Consider the following 15,558-nt stretch of genomic DNA (forward strand, 5'->3'; position numbering starts at 1 on the left):
TTTTGTTTACGTGCATTAGTGATGGCAGTCAGTGAGGGCGTCAATGAACTGATGACAGATGGCTGCAAGTGGGGCAAGTTCCCTTAGAAAGAGAAACCTCGGTCCGAGAAGGACCACACCCATCCCTGCACTGCAGTGCGTCTCCCGGCTCACTGCAGATTCCCTCAGGGGAAGCCGGCAAGGGGCGATGGACTGCAACTCTGGGAAGAACTCAGAAACCAAATCTAACACCAAAGGCTGGATGTGAGTGTTGAAACATGCCTGTTAATCAGATACAGTGAGATTTAGTTTTTCAAATGTGGTGCCAGAAAGCAGTTAAAGCGTTCATATGGATCACTTATTATGGCAGAATTTTAAAAGTGGGATTCAGGTGCAGAATCTTGTCCCCCTTGCTTTACAGAGAAGGGAACTGAGGCCATCCAAGATGGAGGGATTTGCCAAAGGCCCCAAAGACTTTGATTCAGGGCCCAGATCAGAATATGGCCTAGAAATCCATGCTGAAACTGAGTCTGGCAACACTCACTTCTTCTCGTTGTGTCAAAAATGTAGTTGTTTTCACAAGCATTACACTCCCATGATGAGATTCTCTAATTCTAGGCTGATCAAAGATAGAGTGTATGTTTTACAAGAGGTATGCTAGAATATCGGGCCATATGCACACACAGGCAAACATCTGGATGAAAAATAAAGAGTCAGTTAGAATAACACTTGCAAAGAACAGCTCCATCCATCCCTGGCTTCCTCTTTTTAACCACTGTCTCAGCCCCGGTGCTGAAGCCCAGGGCACAGTCGTGGCTTGTACCATCTGCGTGGCTCCTTCCTCATCCTTGGTCTGGGCAGCCCGGCCCTGGCCTCTGGTTCTGGCATCTGCACCAGGGTCAGGGGAAGGAGCCACCACCCATCCCACCCCTTGTCCATCTGTCCAGCAAGAGGAAGAGATTTGCTGACCCTGCCACCCTTGACAGGGCCTGGGACTCCGGGACAGCTAGGAAAATGCAGTTTCCCTTCAGTCAGTCCCTGGGACACACACCACGAGAACCCATGTAAGGAGGTTAGTGATCACACGCACACCCAGCAGAAAACAGTCATGCGAGGTTTAATGCTCTGAACAGGGCTGGCGCGTCATGCCGCTCACGTCAGGTTAGATTCTACAGCACGCTCAGGAGGGTCACGTGCGGCATTCTCCATGTTTATACACATCCTACCTCGACTTCGTCTTCTTCGTCAGTCTACTCGAGAGGACAGGACAGGATGGGAAAGACAGAAGGGATGCTCAGAAGGCACAGAAGTCAGCAGAGATGAGATCATCTCAACGCCACCGCAAATTCCAATAAAAGGACTCAGCCACTGCAACCAGGGGGCACCCTTCTTGATGTGAGTTGCCGAGCCCTGCCTGCATAGCCCTCCTGTCTGGACACTCTCTGAGAGTCCCAAGACCAGTCCTGACCAAGGTCAGGCCAATTTCCTGAGGCTGCCTAGGAGGACAAAAACTGGTTCACCTGGTCCCCTGACCGTTAAAGACCTCTGTGGTCTGGCCATGGGCTGGTCAGTCAGCTGGCTGGTCCCTGGGCTGGCCATGTCCCAGGGAACCCACCACCACCTGCCAGCCATCAGGACCTCCCTCTGCCTGTCTCCATCCATCCACTGTGTCCCCTCCTCTCACTCCGAGTGCTGAGCCTCTCCTTGCCCAGGCTGCCAGGTCTAGGTCCCCCTGAACCCGCCTACACACAGGCCACTCAGGACAAGCAGGACCACTGCCTGGGCAGGACGTGTACCCTGACTCTTTCCTCAGAAACATCAAACGATTTTTAAAATCTTACCTGTCCCTCATGGAGGCTGTCTGAACTGACACACCATTCTTTTAATTATCACCAGCCAAACTGCTTTAAGTAACTAAATAAAATATTCCTTTTCCAAAAATAAATTGAGGATGAAAGTCATGTCAATTTCATAATTCTAAATCAAACACACCCTTAATTTAACTTGTGTTTCCACTGAGCTTACAAGCCAGGACGGCAAATTAGACGCAGGTTTTTGAGAACTGACTAAACTTTTGGGAGCCGAAATGACAAAATGCTTCCAGTTCTACGCTGCCTCCAGGCAATCAGCCTTGTGATGAGATGACTTTATTTTTTTTAATCTTAGAGCTTCTTTAACTGGATAGTTGGCATTGTTCCAGTGATGAGCACACGTGCTTACCTCTAGCCCTCTCAACACCCCCCAGTCACTAGCGTTTGCTTTTCACAGAAGAGGAAGCTGGGGTTGGGGGAGATTAAGGGCCCTCGGCAGGGCTGTAAGAGTCCAGGGAAGGACAGCCTATGTTCTCACTGCCCGTCCAGGGTGTGATGAAGGCAGAAAGGGCCACACTTGCCTTGTGCTGTCTCGTCCATGCACCGTGTTGCCTGCAACTAGTTTAGGACACAGGGAAAAAGGCTTGAGTTAAGTTCTCACTGATCCTTACATGGCAGGACTCCTGGAGAGTAAGAAAGGAGGCCCTCTACAAATTCAGAAATAAAGAAGAGGGGAGACAGGCGTGTGAGAGCAGGTGTGGGGCTGACTGTGAATGCAGGGTCTTTAGATTTCACCCAGACTTCTCTGTGCCTCATAAAATGATGGTTTTCCTAAAGTCCTCTCTAATTGCGACCACTTCCATGCTCATTATTCAGCATCTATATTAAAAATGACTTCCCACAGTTTTCTCTAAAAATCACTTCCAGCTCCGATGCTCACAGGCTCTGTGACTCTCTATTGCCTGCTTTTGTTTTCAGTTGTGCATAAATGTCATTTTCTACCCAGATCATGACACCCTTGGGGTACAAGTTTGTCTGCTACTGTGCTCACATCTTCCTAGGAGCCCTGTGCCTTGGTGGGTGCACAGTGGGTGCTTAACCGAGACCTGGAAAAGCCTGAAGCTGTATACTTTGCTTTGAGTGACAATATCCTAATCTCCCAGCAGATGGCAATCTTTCTACATGAATGGTGCCACTCGTACCATCAAAAACAAAGGCCACCTTGAGGATGAACCCTGAAGAAACCTGCGCTGTCCAGATTTCAATGCGAATTTAAATATTTTTGAATCCAATTATAGAAACATTTACCCCTGTTTATAAATAGGAGGACTGAATATTTTCAGAAAAGGACACAATTTAAAAATTAGTGGGATCTGTAAAAAAAAAAATCTCAAGAATTTGGCAAGAAATTCTGATGTGTTTTCATAACTATAAGCATACTGAGTTTGTATTTTTCACACTCCAGCGTGTCTCATTGCCACAAACATAAGTACTTCCCTTTTTAAACGTTTAAAAATAATACTTTGGAATGAAATGTGGGCCACAGTTTGCCCAAGTGGGTTCAGTTTGCTTCCTGAGTCACTGTCTTTCCAGGAAGCTGACGATCCAATTGAACCCAGATTTTAGGAGAGGACATGGAAGACTCAGCTGATGGCATTGGTCTTCAGAACAATCTGTAGAAAGGGTCCCTTCTGCAGAAATGTGATCTGGGCACTCTCTAAGGATTCAGCAAATTCCAAGGAAACAAGGATCAAGTGTAGGGTGAATGGTAAGGAGACTAGTCCCTGGTTCTCCTTCAAAATGCCTTAAAATTGAAACACAATTTCTAAGATAGTTCATCTGAGAAGGTCACACCCCTCATGTGGCTAGCAATCATATTTCCTATTATATGTCTTACAAGATGATTGATCACCTTGGGCATAGAAGGTAGCCTCAGTGAGGTCTCCTTAACTGAGCTTATTCTTCCCCAGAGAAACTTGCCTGACTTGGGTTCAGCAGAGGCTTGCAGCCCGCACGATGAGGTCAATCCCTGTGTCTTAATCCTTTACCTACTGGGTTCCCTGGATCCAAGAGGCACTTTGCTTCTCAGACAGATATAAAGAGGGGCGGAGCCTAGCAGGCTACAGTCCATGCAGTCGCAAGGAATCAGACACGACTGAAGCGACTGAACGCAAGTTTCATGGAGGCCCAGCGGCAAGAGGCGCCTGCGCTGTGTGTCTTTGTCTTTGGCATCTTCACACAGCGCTTTGCCCTCCACACAGCGTCAGTGGTGCGTGTGGGCTCCGTGCTGAGGCGGAAGAGATGGAGGACAAGCCCAGGGGCTGGGGAGGCATGCAAGTGTGCAGGGCTCCCCAAGGGGCCATCAGAGACTCCTGCTAAATTCACTGTCCTCTGGGCTCTCCTATCTTCTAACTCAAGGGACTGCCAAGAGCCCATAAGATTATGTCTTTGAGCAACCACATCAGTTATTTTTCCATTCAAATGCCTAGAATGGGTAGTCCACGTGTCAACTGATTGATTATGCAATATTATCCTGATTATTAAAATCCTGAATCAATTCCCAAATCAGAACCTTTTTCTTCCTCTGGTGTCATTATCTTTTAGACGTTTTCTTTTCCTCTTTCAATTCTAGCCACTTCACAAAGGTTGAAAATGGAATCAAGTATTCAACATCATTAGCATCACATAGCCCACCAAGTTAATTACTTGTGTGGTAGGTTAAAGTTCCTCCACCAGCCACCCCTCCTTAATTTACAACTTAGTTTGAAGTTTGTTATATTTCAGATCTTCACCAAAGTGGTAGAGGGACAGTTTCAGAGCACCTTTTAAAAGAGGCAAATTTTTTTCAGTCAAAAAAAGAGAAAAGTGCAGCCTGTAAACTATGGAGCAGTTCTATGGTTGATCAGACACTCAGAATAAATGACATAAAGAAACTGACTTCATGAAACTTACATCAGTGATCATCTTCCCCCGGGTCTTGTTTCTCTCTCTGTGGTTGGCCCGTTTCTGCTTCTGCTGCAGAACTCTCTCCCTGGTGGTGCGGTACTCCAGTGCGAACTCACTGATGATCCTGCAGAACCTGTTTATGTTCACCTCCCGAATCGCATATGGCGGGTGGCCCATAAAGAGGAGAAAGGAGTGGAACCTGCCGTGGAGAAACAGTGGTGGCAAGGACTTCAGATTTAAGGAGCAAAAATCAGCTGTCTGCAGACTTTCAGTTAAAAAAAAAAAAACACCAAACACCCAAAGACATTGTTCTTCGTTCTTGGGGTTCTTTGAGGTTAAAGGGTGAAACAAAAGTCCGTCTAGTCAAAGCTATGGTTTTTCCAGTGGTCATGTATGCATGTGAGACTTGGACTATAAACAAAGCTGGGTGCTGAAGAATTGATGCTTTTGAAATGTGGTATTGGAGAAGACTCTTGAGAGAGTCCCTTGGACTGCAAGGAGATCCAACCAGTCCATCCTAAAGGAAATCAGTCCTGGGTATTCATTGGAAGGACTGATGCTGAAGCTGACACTCCAATACTTTGGCCACCTGATGCAAGAACCGACTCTTTGGAAAAGACCCTGATGCTGGGAAAGATTGAAGGCGGGAAGAGAAGGCGATGACAGAGGATGAGATGGTTGGATGGTATTACTGACTCAATGGACATGAGTTTGAGTAAACTCTGGGAGTTGGTGATGGACTGGGAGGCCTGGCGTGCTGCAGTCCATGGGGTCACGACGAGTCGGACATGACTGAGCGACTGAACTGCACTGAAAGAGTGAAAATGTAAGCAGAAGTCAAATTCAGCTAACCTTCTCACTGATGGAGGTGGTGTGTTTTCAGGAGGTTAGTACTTTCTCCTTCTTGGTTATCTGTGATTTAATGGTTTTTCTTTTAAATTGGTGTATAAAACTTTTATAAGAAAAATAATAAAGTACTATTCTAAGAAAGGGCTTCCCTGGTGGCTCAGCTGGTAAAGAATCCACCTGCAATGCGGGAGACCTAGGTTCAATCCCTGGTTGGGAAGAGCCCCTGGAGAAGGGAAAGGCTACCCACTCCAGTATTATTGCTTGGAGATTTCTATGGACTGTATAGTCCATGGGGTCGCAAAGAGTCAGACACAACTGAGTGACTTTCACTTTTACTTTTAAGGAAAGTATTGCACGTTTTCTAGCTCATACGAAAACTCAGTAGGGGTAAAGAAATGCTGCTTAGCAATTTTAGAGGACTTAAATGAATAGATGGAATTGACAGGAACATATTTTGAATAACATGCTAATTAACGATTTGTACAAAGATGTTTATAAGCAAATAACATTTATTTCAGCTATTTAGTATATAAATTAAAGTTATTGGATTCTATTTACTTTAAACTTTTAGAAAAGAAAAATGAGCAAAGATATGTCTAATTTTCAGTTATTTAGGAAATGCGAAAGAAGCTACCAGGAGACAAAGGAAAATTTTTGTGAACAATAAACAGTATATATAAGTGATATCACTAATTGTAGAAAAAATAGTTTTGATCACTCTAATTTATATAGTTTAATAGGGGTTTGGTATGTTTTTCAAATGAGGGACAGTACATTAGTCTATTTGCGAAGAATACTAAAGGAAAGCATACAACATAAAATTAGAAAGGGATAGAAAAATGCTATTTACAACCAAAAATGCTAGTTAAAACCATAAAACTAAGAAGAAACAAAGTATAAAAATTCATAACTTTGTATTAGAAAATGATTTCTTAGATATGATACCACAGGCATAGGCACCCAGAGGGAAAAAAATAGATAAATTCGACTCCATCAAAATCAGAAACTTCAAAGGATACTCTCAAGATTGAAAAGACAACCCAAAGAATGGAGAAAATATTTGTGAATCATGTCTAATAGGGATTTGTGCCCAGAATACATAGATAAATCTTACAACTCAACACTAAAAAGACAAATAAAAAATTAACAAAAGATCTGAATAGACATTTCCAAAAAGATTATTGGCAAATAGTCAGTAAGTACATGAAAAGATGCTTAACACCATTAGTCATTAGGGGGATGCAAATGAAAAGCACACTGAGACACCACTGCATATTCACTATGATGGCTATAATAAAAAAGACAGACAATCGCAAGTGTCGGTGAGGATGCAGAGAAATGGGAAACCTCACACCGTCCTGGTGGGAACACAGAGTGGTTCAGCCGTGGTGGAAAAGACAGAGCTCCTAGAGAGTTAAATACGGAGCTACTCTGTGCCCTGGCAGGTTCATCCCTGTGCGTGCATGCTAAGTCACTTCCTTGTGTCCAACTCTTTGCAACCCCATGGACCGTAGCCCACCAGGCTCCTCTGTCCACAGGATTCTCAGGCAAGAATACTGGAGTGGGTTGCCATGCCCTCCTCCAGGGGATCTTCCTGACCCAGGGATCAAATCCACGTCTCTTAAGTCTCCTGCATTGGCAGGAGGGTTTCTTACCACTAGCACCACCTGGGAAACCCCTTCATTCCTATACATTTACCCAACAGGAATGGAACGACGGGTCCACACAAAACCTACACAAATCCCATGACAGCACTATTCGTAACTGCCCCAAAGTGGAAACAACCCAAGTGTCCATCGACAGATGAATAAACAAGACATGGCGTCTCACTCAAAACTGGCCCCACTGCCTCTCTGACCTCACTGCCTAGGATGCCAGTCACACTTGACTCCTCGTGATTCTTTGAACAAGCCCACCTCGGGCCCCCCCTGTGGTATGTAGGGGACCCTCAGAGGACGCAGCTGAGAGCCTGCAGCGCCTGTGAGCAGGGGCAGGTGGCCACTGCACTGGGAGGACCGCAGGCCCTGACAAGGCCTCCACTGCCTGTTCTCCCCTACGCCCAGAGCATTCTTGCCACAGACAGCAGCCTGGCTTGCTCTCTCTTATCCCTCGAGTTTCTGCCCGAATATCACCTCCTCAGAGAAGCCTCCCCCAACTACCCACATGAAACAGCACCTCCTGGTCACTCCCTGTCCCATTTGTACTCTTAATTTTTCTTCCTGGCTCTTATTACTACCTGACATTGTTCCCTGGAGATATGACATGATGTTATATGTATTAGGATAGGATACTATAATACATGAATATATGTAAGATGAATCAAGGGAGAACCAATCAGACCACAGCTGGGTCCTCTTTCGTACATAAATACTACCCAAGATTCCTTATCCTCCACTTTTTAGAACACTTTTTATCTAGAGGGGATACAATCTTAACATATAAATTGGCGATATGATTCAACTATACACTGTGAAACCAGGGAAGTACATTGCATGCTTGAAAAAAGACTCAGATGTCCATTTGAGAGGGAAGAGACTGCGGCCTTCCTACAGAAGAGCAAAATGGGTGTACCTTTAAGGGAGTAAAACATTCGAGGGAATTTTCTTTTAACTGGAGTATAACTGCTTTTCAATGCTGTGTTAGCTTCTGCTGCAAACAATGCGGGTCAGCTCTATGTGCACATACATCCCCTCCCCCTTGAGCCTCCCTCCCACCCATCCCATCACAATGGTTTGAGGGATTTTTGTTAATTAAGTTTGTAACTTTCAGAACACATGGCAAGAAAGTCTTCAGGTTACTGGGGTGCTAGTTGCTCTAAGTGTCCTGAGGCACAAGCCAAACATCTCTGGCGGTTTCCACCACAGACCCTTTCCCTCACGTGTGTCCATGAGTTGGGTATCTGGCTGAGGGTGGAGAGGGGTGGATTTGGGGGCACCGGGAAGCCAGTGTGGGTGTTCACTTGTTTTCCACCTGGCTTTCCCCAGAGAATGCTGTGGTTCTCCATGCCTCCCAGGAAAGCCTTCCTCCCAGCTCTCACCTGGTCCCCTCTGCAGGGCCTGCTGTGGTGTAACTGCAGCCAGTGACTCTGGGACTTGACCCGGGGTTTGCACACCCACAGAGTGGGAATGCCTGTCACCACAGGAGCGAAAAGGGCAGGTTAGTCTGTAAATTTGGACATCCGGAACAAGACGTTCTTAGGCAACGGTCTGAAAGTCAGGTTTTGCCTTAAGAGAACCGCCTAAGTTCTTCTTTCTGCCCCTTTATTAAAAGGGGCCATTGGAATCACTAAGCAGGGGTTGGGGTGAGGGGGTGTCATCAGACAGGAAAGGGAGCGGACGTACCTGCCCCATTAGCTCCATGGGAGCTAGAAAAGGGGGGGAGGCCAAATGGGTGTCCAGTAATGAGCCTCCGGAATCCAGGTTACACAAGAGCAAGCAACAGCTGGGCAACCAGCTTACCAGGAAGAACAGGCAATCAGAGCAAATGCTATATGCGTTATACACATTTTACACATACATTATATATAGATTCACACATGTATATATATGTGTGTGTGTGTATCTATATAGATATACATACACACACACACACACACACACACAGAAACACACACAGACACACACAATAGCTTAGGGAACAGATGTATCAGCAAAACAGAGCTTTAAACTTTCCGGGATAAGATGGTTACTGTGACCAGGCATAATAGCTTTACAAGACTTTCATAAAACTGCTCCAGTTTCCTGACATTCCAAATGGAAACTATTTGTTTATTTGAGTCGTTTTAAGTTGGAAATTGCTTGTATCACACAAAGCATGGAGGGCCAAAGCCGCTTACATTCTCTGCCTCCCCTCTTTAACCATGTTAAAAGCAGAGTGTACTTTGCTTTCAGTAAGAAATTTGACAAAATCTCTGATAAGATCCTCCTACCCGGAGGGCAGCTGTGAGGTCCAAATGAAGTACAGGGAGGGCGACTTACAGTTGAACAGCTAAATTCCAAAAGTACTGAGTAATGGATAGTTGTCAACCTGGAGGGAAGGTTCTGTCCCCTGTTCTTGTCCGGTCTAACGGACTAAAGACTACCCCTGCCCACCAAAAAAGGCCTGGATCAAGGCCCAGGAGGTATGATTACCCAAACAGCACATGATACACACTGGGAGAGGGTTCACAGGCAGACAGGAAAAGGAGGTTTTTAAAAATTCAGCGTGGGTTCCTATGAAGGAAGGAAAGACAGAGAAAGGAGGGAAGGAAAAGAGAAAAGATTTTTAAAAATGTGAAATGTGAATATGTGCTAAGTGAATATGCCACCTATTTGTTTGAGACAGTAATAAAGTACTCAAGCACAGGAGTGGGAGTGGACTTGAAGAGCAGGTCTCCTGGGAAGTCTGCAGTTTAGACGCCCCAAGGGAGGCCTGCTCTATGGTTCTTCGGGGAAGGTCTGCAGTTTAGATGCCCTGAGGGAGGCCTGCCTTCACAGAGCTGCAGTGAGGCTTGTTTCAGCAGGTCTATTTACAGAGCACCTGCTCCAGGGAAACCACGCCCTGCGGGCCTGCACATCTGCTCACCAAGGAGTGGGGCCCAGGACAGAGCATTCGGACTCCAGAGGCCAGCGGGAGGGACCTCCAGCCATGCTCTGCGACGAGACAAAGGAGAACCAAGTGGGCGGTGCCTGGTAGGAAACGGCCTGACCCGGGGAGCTGGGACACTCTGTCCCGATGCTGCTGCCACTTACAGGGAAGACAGCTCTGGACCGCCGTGGAGCCGCTCTAGACCCTCACCAGCCTCCCTGTAGGAAGCAAGGCCTGCCACGTCACCGCTGTGTCTCCCTGGATCCTCACGGGTCCTGGGACTCTCAGGAAGGCTGGCCCAGAGGATGATGCTCATTGTGGGGGTGGGCCGCCTCCAGGCAGGCTCGGCACAGAGCAGCCATCCGAGAATCCAGGAGTGAAAGGTCTCGGGGACTGTGGACAACGTGAAGAAGGGACTTCCCTAACAAGTCAAGCTGCCTTGCAAGACTGTGTACTCTCTGTAGGCAGAACTGCTCAGCTAGGTGCAGCGATGCAGGGGCCAACTTGCCAGAGATCTTATAGATGCGATTCCTGATCGAGTAAGACTTCGGGACAATGTTATCTCTGAGATTCCTTCCAAGATTCAGTGCCATTACTGCCATGTGTGTGTTTAAGAAAAATCAAGTGGACTGTCCATCAAAGGTACACTTGCTATGCACCAAGAATTTTCAGTATGTTTGTATATGTACCTTCACATCTTGATTTACAGAATATCTTCAATATGCCATTTTACTGATATTTGCATGAACCCAGTTCACTCACCTGTTGATTATTCTCCTATGGACAATTTTTAAAATTATAATCCGCTCTGCACAGTCTTTTAGGAACTCTGACATTCGCTGTTTTAAAACTGGTTTCATTTCATGTTTTGCAATTGCCTTGAGGTGATCCCATGAAGCTTTGCATCGTCTCTCCATCTGACATAAATTATCCTGAAGTTGATCAAAGTCAACCTGAAAATCAGAGGGAGAACATTACAAACGTGCTGAAATAACCGGACAGCAACCTGACCCAGGAAACTGAACTGCCTCCAGGAAGAAACAAACATCAAAACCCAATTTACGTCTTGAAATACAAACATATTTATGGCCTAAAAATTGTCCACATGTGTATTCGTCATTATCTCTACATCAAATTATTTAGTGATAAAACCTCCAAATGAACTCAACACAAGTGTCACTTTTTTTTTTTTTGCCATATTTGGAAAGAAATCTTAAGAGAGTCTTTGAGAACTGTAAATTAAAACATGATATCAGTGAACCCTAGTACAGGATGAACTGAGCAAAAGTCTCATAAAATTTTTCAGAGCTCTCTTATTCTTTAGATATTTCATTTGAGGTTAGAGGAATTCACCAGACTCAGACATGGATGGTCTTAATATGTTGGGGCCAGTTAAGGGGCAGCCAGCTTCTCTTCACTATGACCGTTTTTACATTGTGTGACAAATTTATTTATCCATTCATTCCCTCATTCAAACAACACTCAGGGAGAAGCAAGTGCATGCCAGTCCCCCGCTCCAGCCCCCAGGTATGAGGAAGACAAAGATCAATGCAGAAAGAGACCAGCTTGCTGTTCCCCAGGAGGCTCATCATACAGACAGGTGATCACTGAGGAGGTACACTACCCACCAGGCCTCTGTGTCTGGGTGAGAGTCAGAGTGTGTGGTCCACCCCATCTGTTAGCAGATGCAAACCATGTGTGCAAAGAACAGATGGGACAGAGCATTCACTTTGCTCTTCAGGGAAGTGGGACCAGTTTGTATTGACTGAAGTGAACTGAGATGAGGCTTTCTAAAGGAATGTTTTGATGGAAATTCTAGTCTAAAAATTATGGGAATCAGAGTTATCCATGAAGTAAATACACTGAAGGAGATGTGAGAGAGAGGAAAGAAATTGAGAAGACTAGGAGCGGGAAGAAGAACTAGGCAGACCAGTGAGCTGGAGAGAGTCGACAGAGGTGGATGGAGAGTGAGCCATGGATAGGGCGAGGGGCCAGCAAATGAGGAGGAGAAAGAGAAAGTGTGGAAAGGTGAGCCGCCATTGCTCAGAGGCTGTGGTTGTGGTCACGAGAGCAGGGCCTGGAGGCGAGTGCCCAAAAGGACTGGCTGGAGTGACCTCAGACCTCCAGTCCCACCCTGAGAAAGACAATGCTGGAGGCCAAGTCAAGAAAGGTTGATCCTGGGAGATGTGTCACGAGACAGGATGAAGATGTGCTGAGCAAAGGGGATGTCCAGGGGGTCAGGCAAGACAGCACACATCATGAATTTCTTGGGTGGTGTGGGTGCCAAAACAGAAGGCAAGTTTAGGTAGAGGCTGGAGATTCAGGTAAGCACTGGGGGTTGTGGGACATTGAGAAAAATCATTTGCCTGAAAACAAAGGAATTTGGGATCCAGATTAGAAAAGGCTACATTTTCCTATGATACAGTGGAGCTGAGAAAAAAAAATTCTGACACGTTACTGAAAGAAAAAGAAATGCAGCCTTAGAAAAGAAGGACTGACTAGTTCAAAGAGTAAGTCTAGAAAGGGATCCAGATGACCTGAGATCAACATGTAATATTGAAGAGGTCTAGGAGGTTTGAAGCCAGTTGTAACCTGTCTAATCATTTGCACCTGGTAGCGACTTTGAGCCACAATATTTTTAATAACTTTAATAAATGTAATAACTTCAGTTCAGTTCAGAATGTACTGAGTCCTTGGTCTAACTGGTGATGCCTGTCCAGCACTGCAGTGGGCACAGAGTGGGTGGACAGATACCACGTGAGAGAGAGTTTTCAAGGAAGAGAATCCATTGTGAGCCTTTAAAGGCAGGGAAAGCAACCTCACTGCCAATGCAAAGCAGGTGGGGAGCCTCTGACCAAAAGGTGTTTGAAGAGGAAGATTAATGCAGCATCTTTTGAGGAGAGCTGCGAGGTTGCCTCAGCTGGCTGCCTGCTGCACTGATGGCATCACCATGATCTGAGTCTTCACACTACTTCATGGCCTCAGATCCTATTACTGGCCCCACTTCCTGGGGGAGAAACTGTTGCACAGAAAGGTTAAGGAACTTGCGAGAGGCCAGACAGCTGGGAGGTGGTGGGGCTGGCATTTGAACCCAAATATCTCTGGCTTCAGAGTCTAAGTTCGTAACCATCAGGTCTTAAGCCTAGGTTTGTTCCTAAAATATCCCACCCTGGGGAGAGAGCTGGCCTGGCCTTCTGTTGCAAGCAGGAAGTCATCGCCAGGAAGCCCTCTCCTGACAACAGCTCCACATGGGCCACTTTCCGTGTGTAAGAGGACACAGAGCTGTGCTGTGAGGCAGTCAGATCTTATCAAGTGAGTCTGGGCTGGAGCAGGGCAACTCAGGGATAAGAGCCAGGGCTGCAGAAAGGGACGGCATGGGGAAAACACACAGTATGTCAAATCCTTTGACACTCACGCCTTCAAAATGTCAAGCCACCAATCCTTCCCTTTGCATGTGAGCCAGCTTTAGTGACTTGGTTCTAATGAAGAGAATGTAGAAGCTAGGTCATAAAAAGGGATGAGTATCTGCAAGGAGCTCTGTGTACTCTATCCCAGATCACATACTTTGGCAAAGACCATCTGCTATATCATGAGGACACTCAAGGAGCCCTGGGGGAGGCCCACATAGGAGGAAACTGAGTCTTCTTTCTAAGAACCAGCAGGGGAGTGAACCACCATGGGGAAAACTTCTCCAGCCCCAGTTGAGCTTTCAGATGATGGCAGCCTCAGTTGAAATGTTGACTGAAACTCCAGAAGAGAATCTGAGACAGAACCATTCATGAAATGTTTCTTACTGTCTATTAGGGGTTGAAATGTGTCGCACCAAGATTCACATGGTGAAGTCCCAAGCCCCAGTATGTCAAAATGTGACTTGATTAAGAAATAGGGTCATTGCAGATGTAATTAACTGAATTAGGATGAGGTCACACTGGAGTAAGGTGGATCCCTAGTCCAATATGACTGGTATCCTTACAAGAAATGGAAATCTGGATGCAGACACACAAGGAGAACATCATGTGAAGGTGAAGGAAGAGGCTGGGGTGATTTCCAGCAAACTATCAGAAGCCAGGAGAGAGATATGGCACAAATTTCTCTTTCAAGAGGAACTTATCCTGCCAACAACTTGATCTCAGATTTCTGGCCTCCAGAATGGTGGAACAAATTATTTCTGTTTTTCTAAGTCACCTAGTTCGTGGTGTTTTGTCACAACAACCCTAAGAAACTAATACGTTATCCTAAGCCATTAGCTTTTGGGGTTGTTACACAGCTGTAGATAACTAATACAAGGGAGAGCCTGCACTGTCACCTGCCTTCACTGTGGGGTCAGGTCAGTGACCACGTGTCACTATTTCTCTTTGAAAGCTAACCTGACTTGTCAGCACTGCACAAGCCTGTGAGGCACCGCCCCCCACCCCGCCCAACGTCTCTAGGAGCAGCCAGAGCTATGCATACCTCTACTCATTTCCCCACAACCCCTGGTGGGACAAAGTTCTCCTCCAGACACTAGAGTTACCTGCTCCTTGGAGGGTTGCAATGATGACCCCCAAAGTAACACATCAGGGGATGGACTGAATGTGGCTGGGGAATCCCTGATGTAGTCTATGTACCTATCTACACAGAAGGTGCCCCTCAGTGTCTCCCAACTTTGAGAGTAAAAGCTAAGAAGTGGCGATAGGGGCCCTCTTGGCCTCCTGTTTGAAGTCACCAGGACTTGGGTCAATACTCATCCTTCATAACTGCCAAGGTTAACAGGGAGAAGGGACCCACAGTTCCGGCTTGTGTAGTCAGGTTTTAAACAAGAAAAGGCCTGAAATGGGGGGCCAGCCTGGTGCAGGGGACCTAAGCCAGGGCAACTCAGCACAAGCAGACTCCACCAGTAGAAGGCCCTGGAAAGAGCAAAGGACTAGATATAAAAAGGGAACTGACTTATTCTGGAAATGGGGATCAAGAGGCCAGGAAGACTTCATCTCAAGAATTACTCCTAACAAACTGTCTTCTGAGAAGGTGTTCATGGGAGGACATCGGAGCAGCAACTAGAAGACCTCTGTTGGGACATTCAGAGGGGCTTTTTACCTTGGTTAGAATACTAAAGTAATATTTCTAAAGACTTCAGAACAGAGCTTGGCATAGAGTAAATATGGTGAGAATGCCTATAAAATAGAAAAGTCTGCCTATTCTCAGAGTTGCAGGACTGCTGGTCAAGGCTGTTTCTGCTTCAAGGCAGAACCACCTGTCATACTGGCTCATGGACACCTGCTCAGTGGATCTGGCAGCTGCCAGCTAAGGGAAGGTGAAGGAAGGTCCCAGGCCGCAGGTTCCCAAGAGCCAGCTCTGTTAGGGAAGACAGAGAGAGGAGTGCTCCCTGAAGGGGAACTTAGCAAAGCCTTTCCCCCTTCCTGCCCACCAC

General features: G+C 46.3%; 1 protein-coding gene across 9 annotated transcripts in view; it reads right to left on the reverse strand.

Annotated features, from left to right (window-relative positions):
- Positions 1 to 15,558, reverse strand: part of FHOD3 (formin homology 2 domain containing 3) — a 528,593-nt gene that overhangs the window by 21,555 nt on the left and 491,480 nt on the right. For 7 of the 9 annotated variants that reach the window (XM_042239380.2, XM_042239379.2, XM_042239378.2 and 4 more), the window contains 3 exons: positions 10,914 to 11,104; positions 4,743 to 4,935; positions 1,206 to 1,229 (listed from right to left, as the gene is read on the reverse strand). In XM_042239380.2, coding sequence (XP_042095314.1) covers positions 1,206 to 1,229; positions 4,743 to 4,935; positions 10,914 to 11,104 — 408 coding nt within the window. The remainder of the gene's footprint in view (positions 1 to 1,205; positions 1,230 to 4,742; positions 4,936 to 10,913; positions 11,105 to 15,558) is intronic. The other 2 variants (XM_027960707.3, XM_042239374.2) reach the window with 1 other exon arrangement.

The sequence above is a fragment of the Ovis aries genome, chromosome 23 (genome assembly GCF_016772045.2).
Source record: "Ovis aries strain OAR_USU_Benz2616 breed Rambouillet chromosome 23, ARS-UI_Ramb_v3.0, whole genome shotgun sequence".
NCBI lineage: Eukaryota > Metazoa > Chordata > Mammalia > Artiodactyla > Bovidae > Ovis > Ovis aries.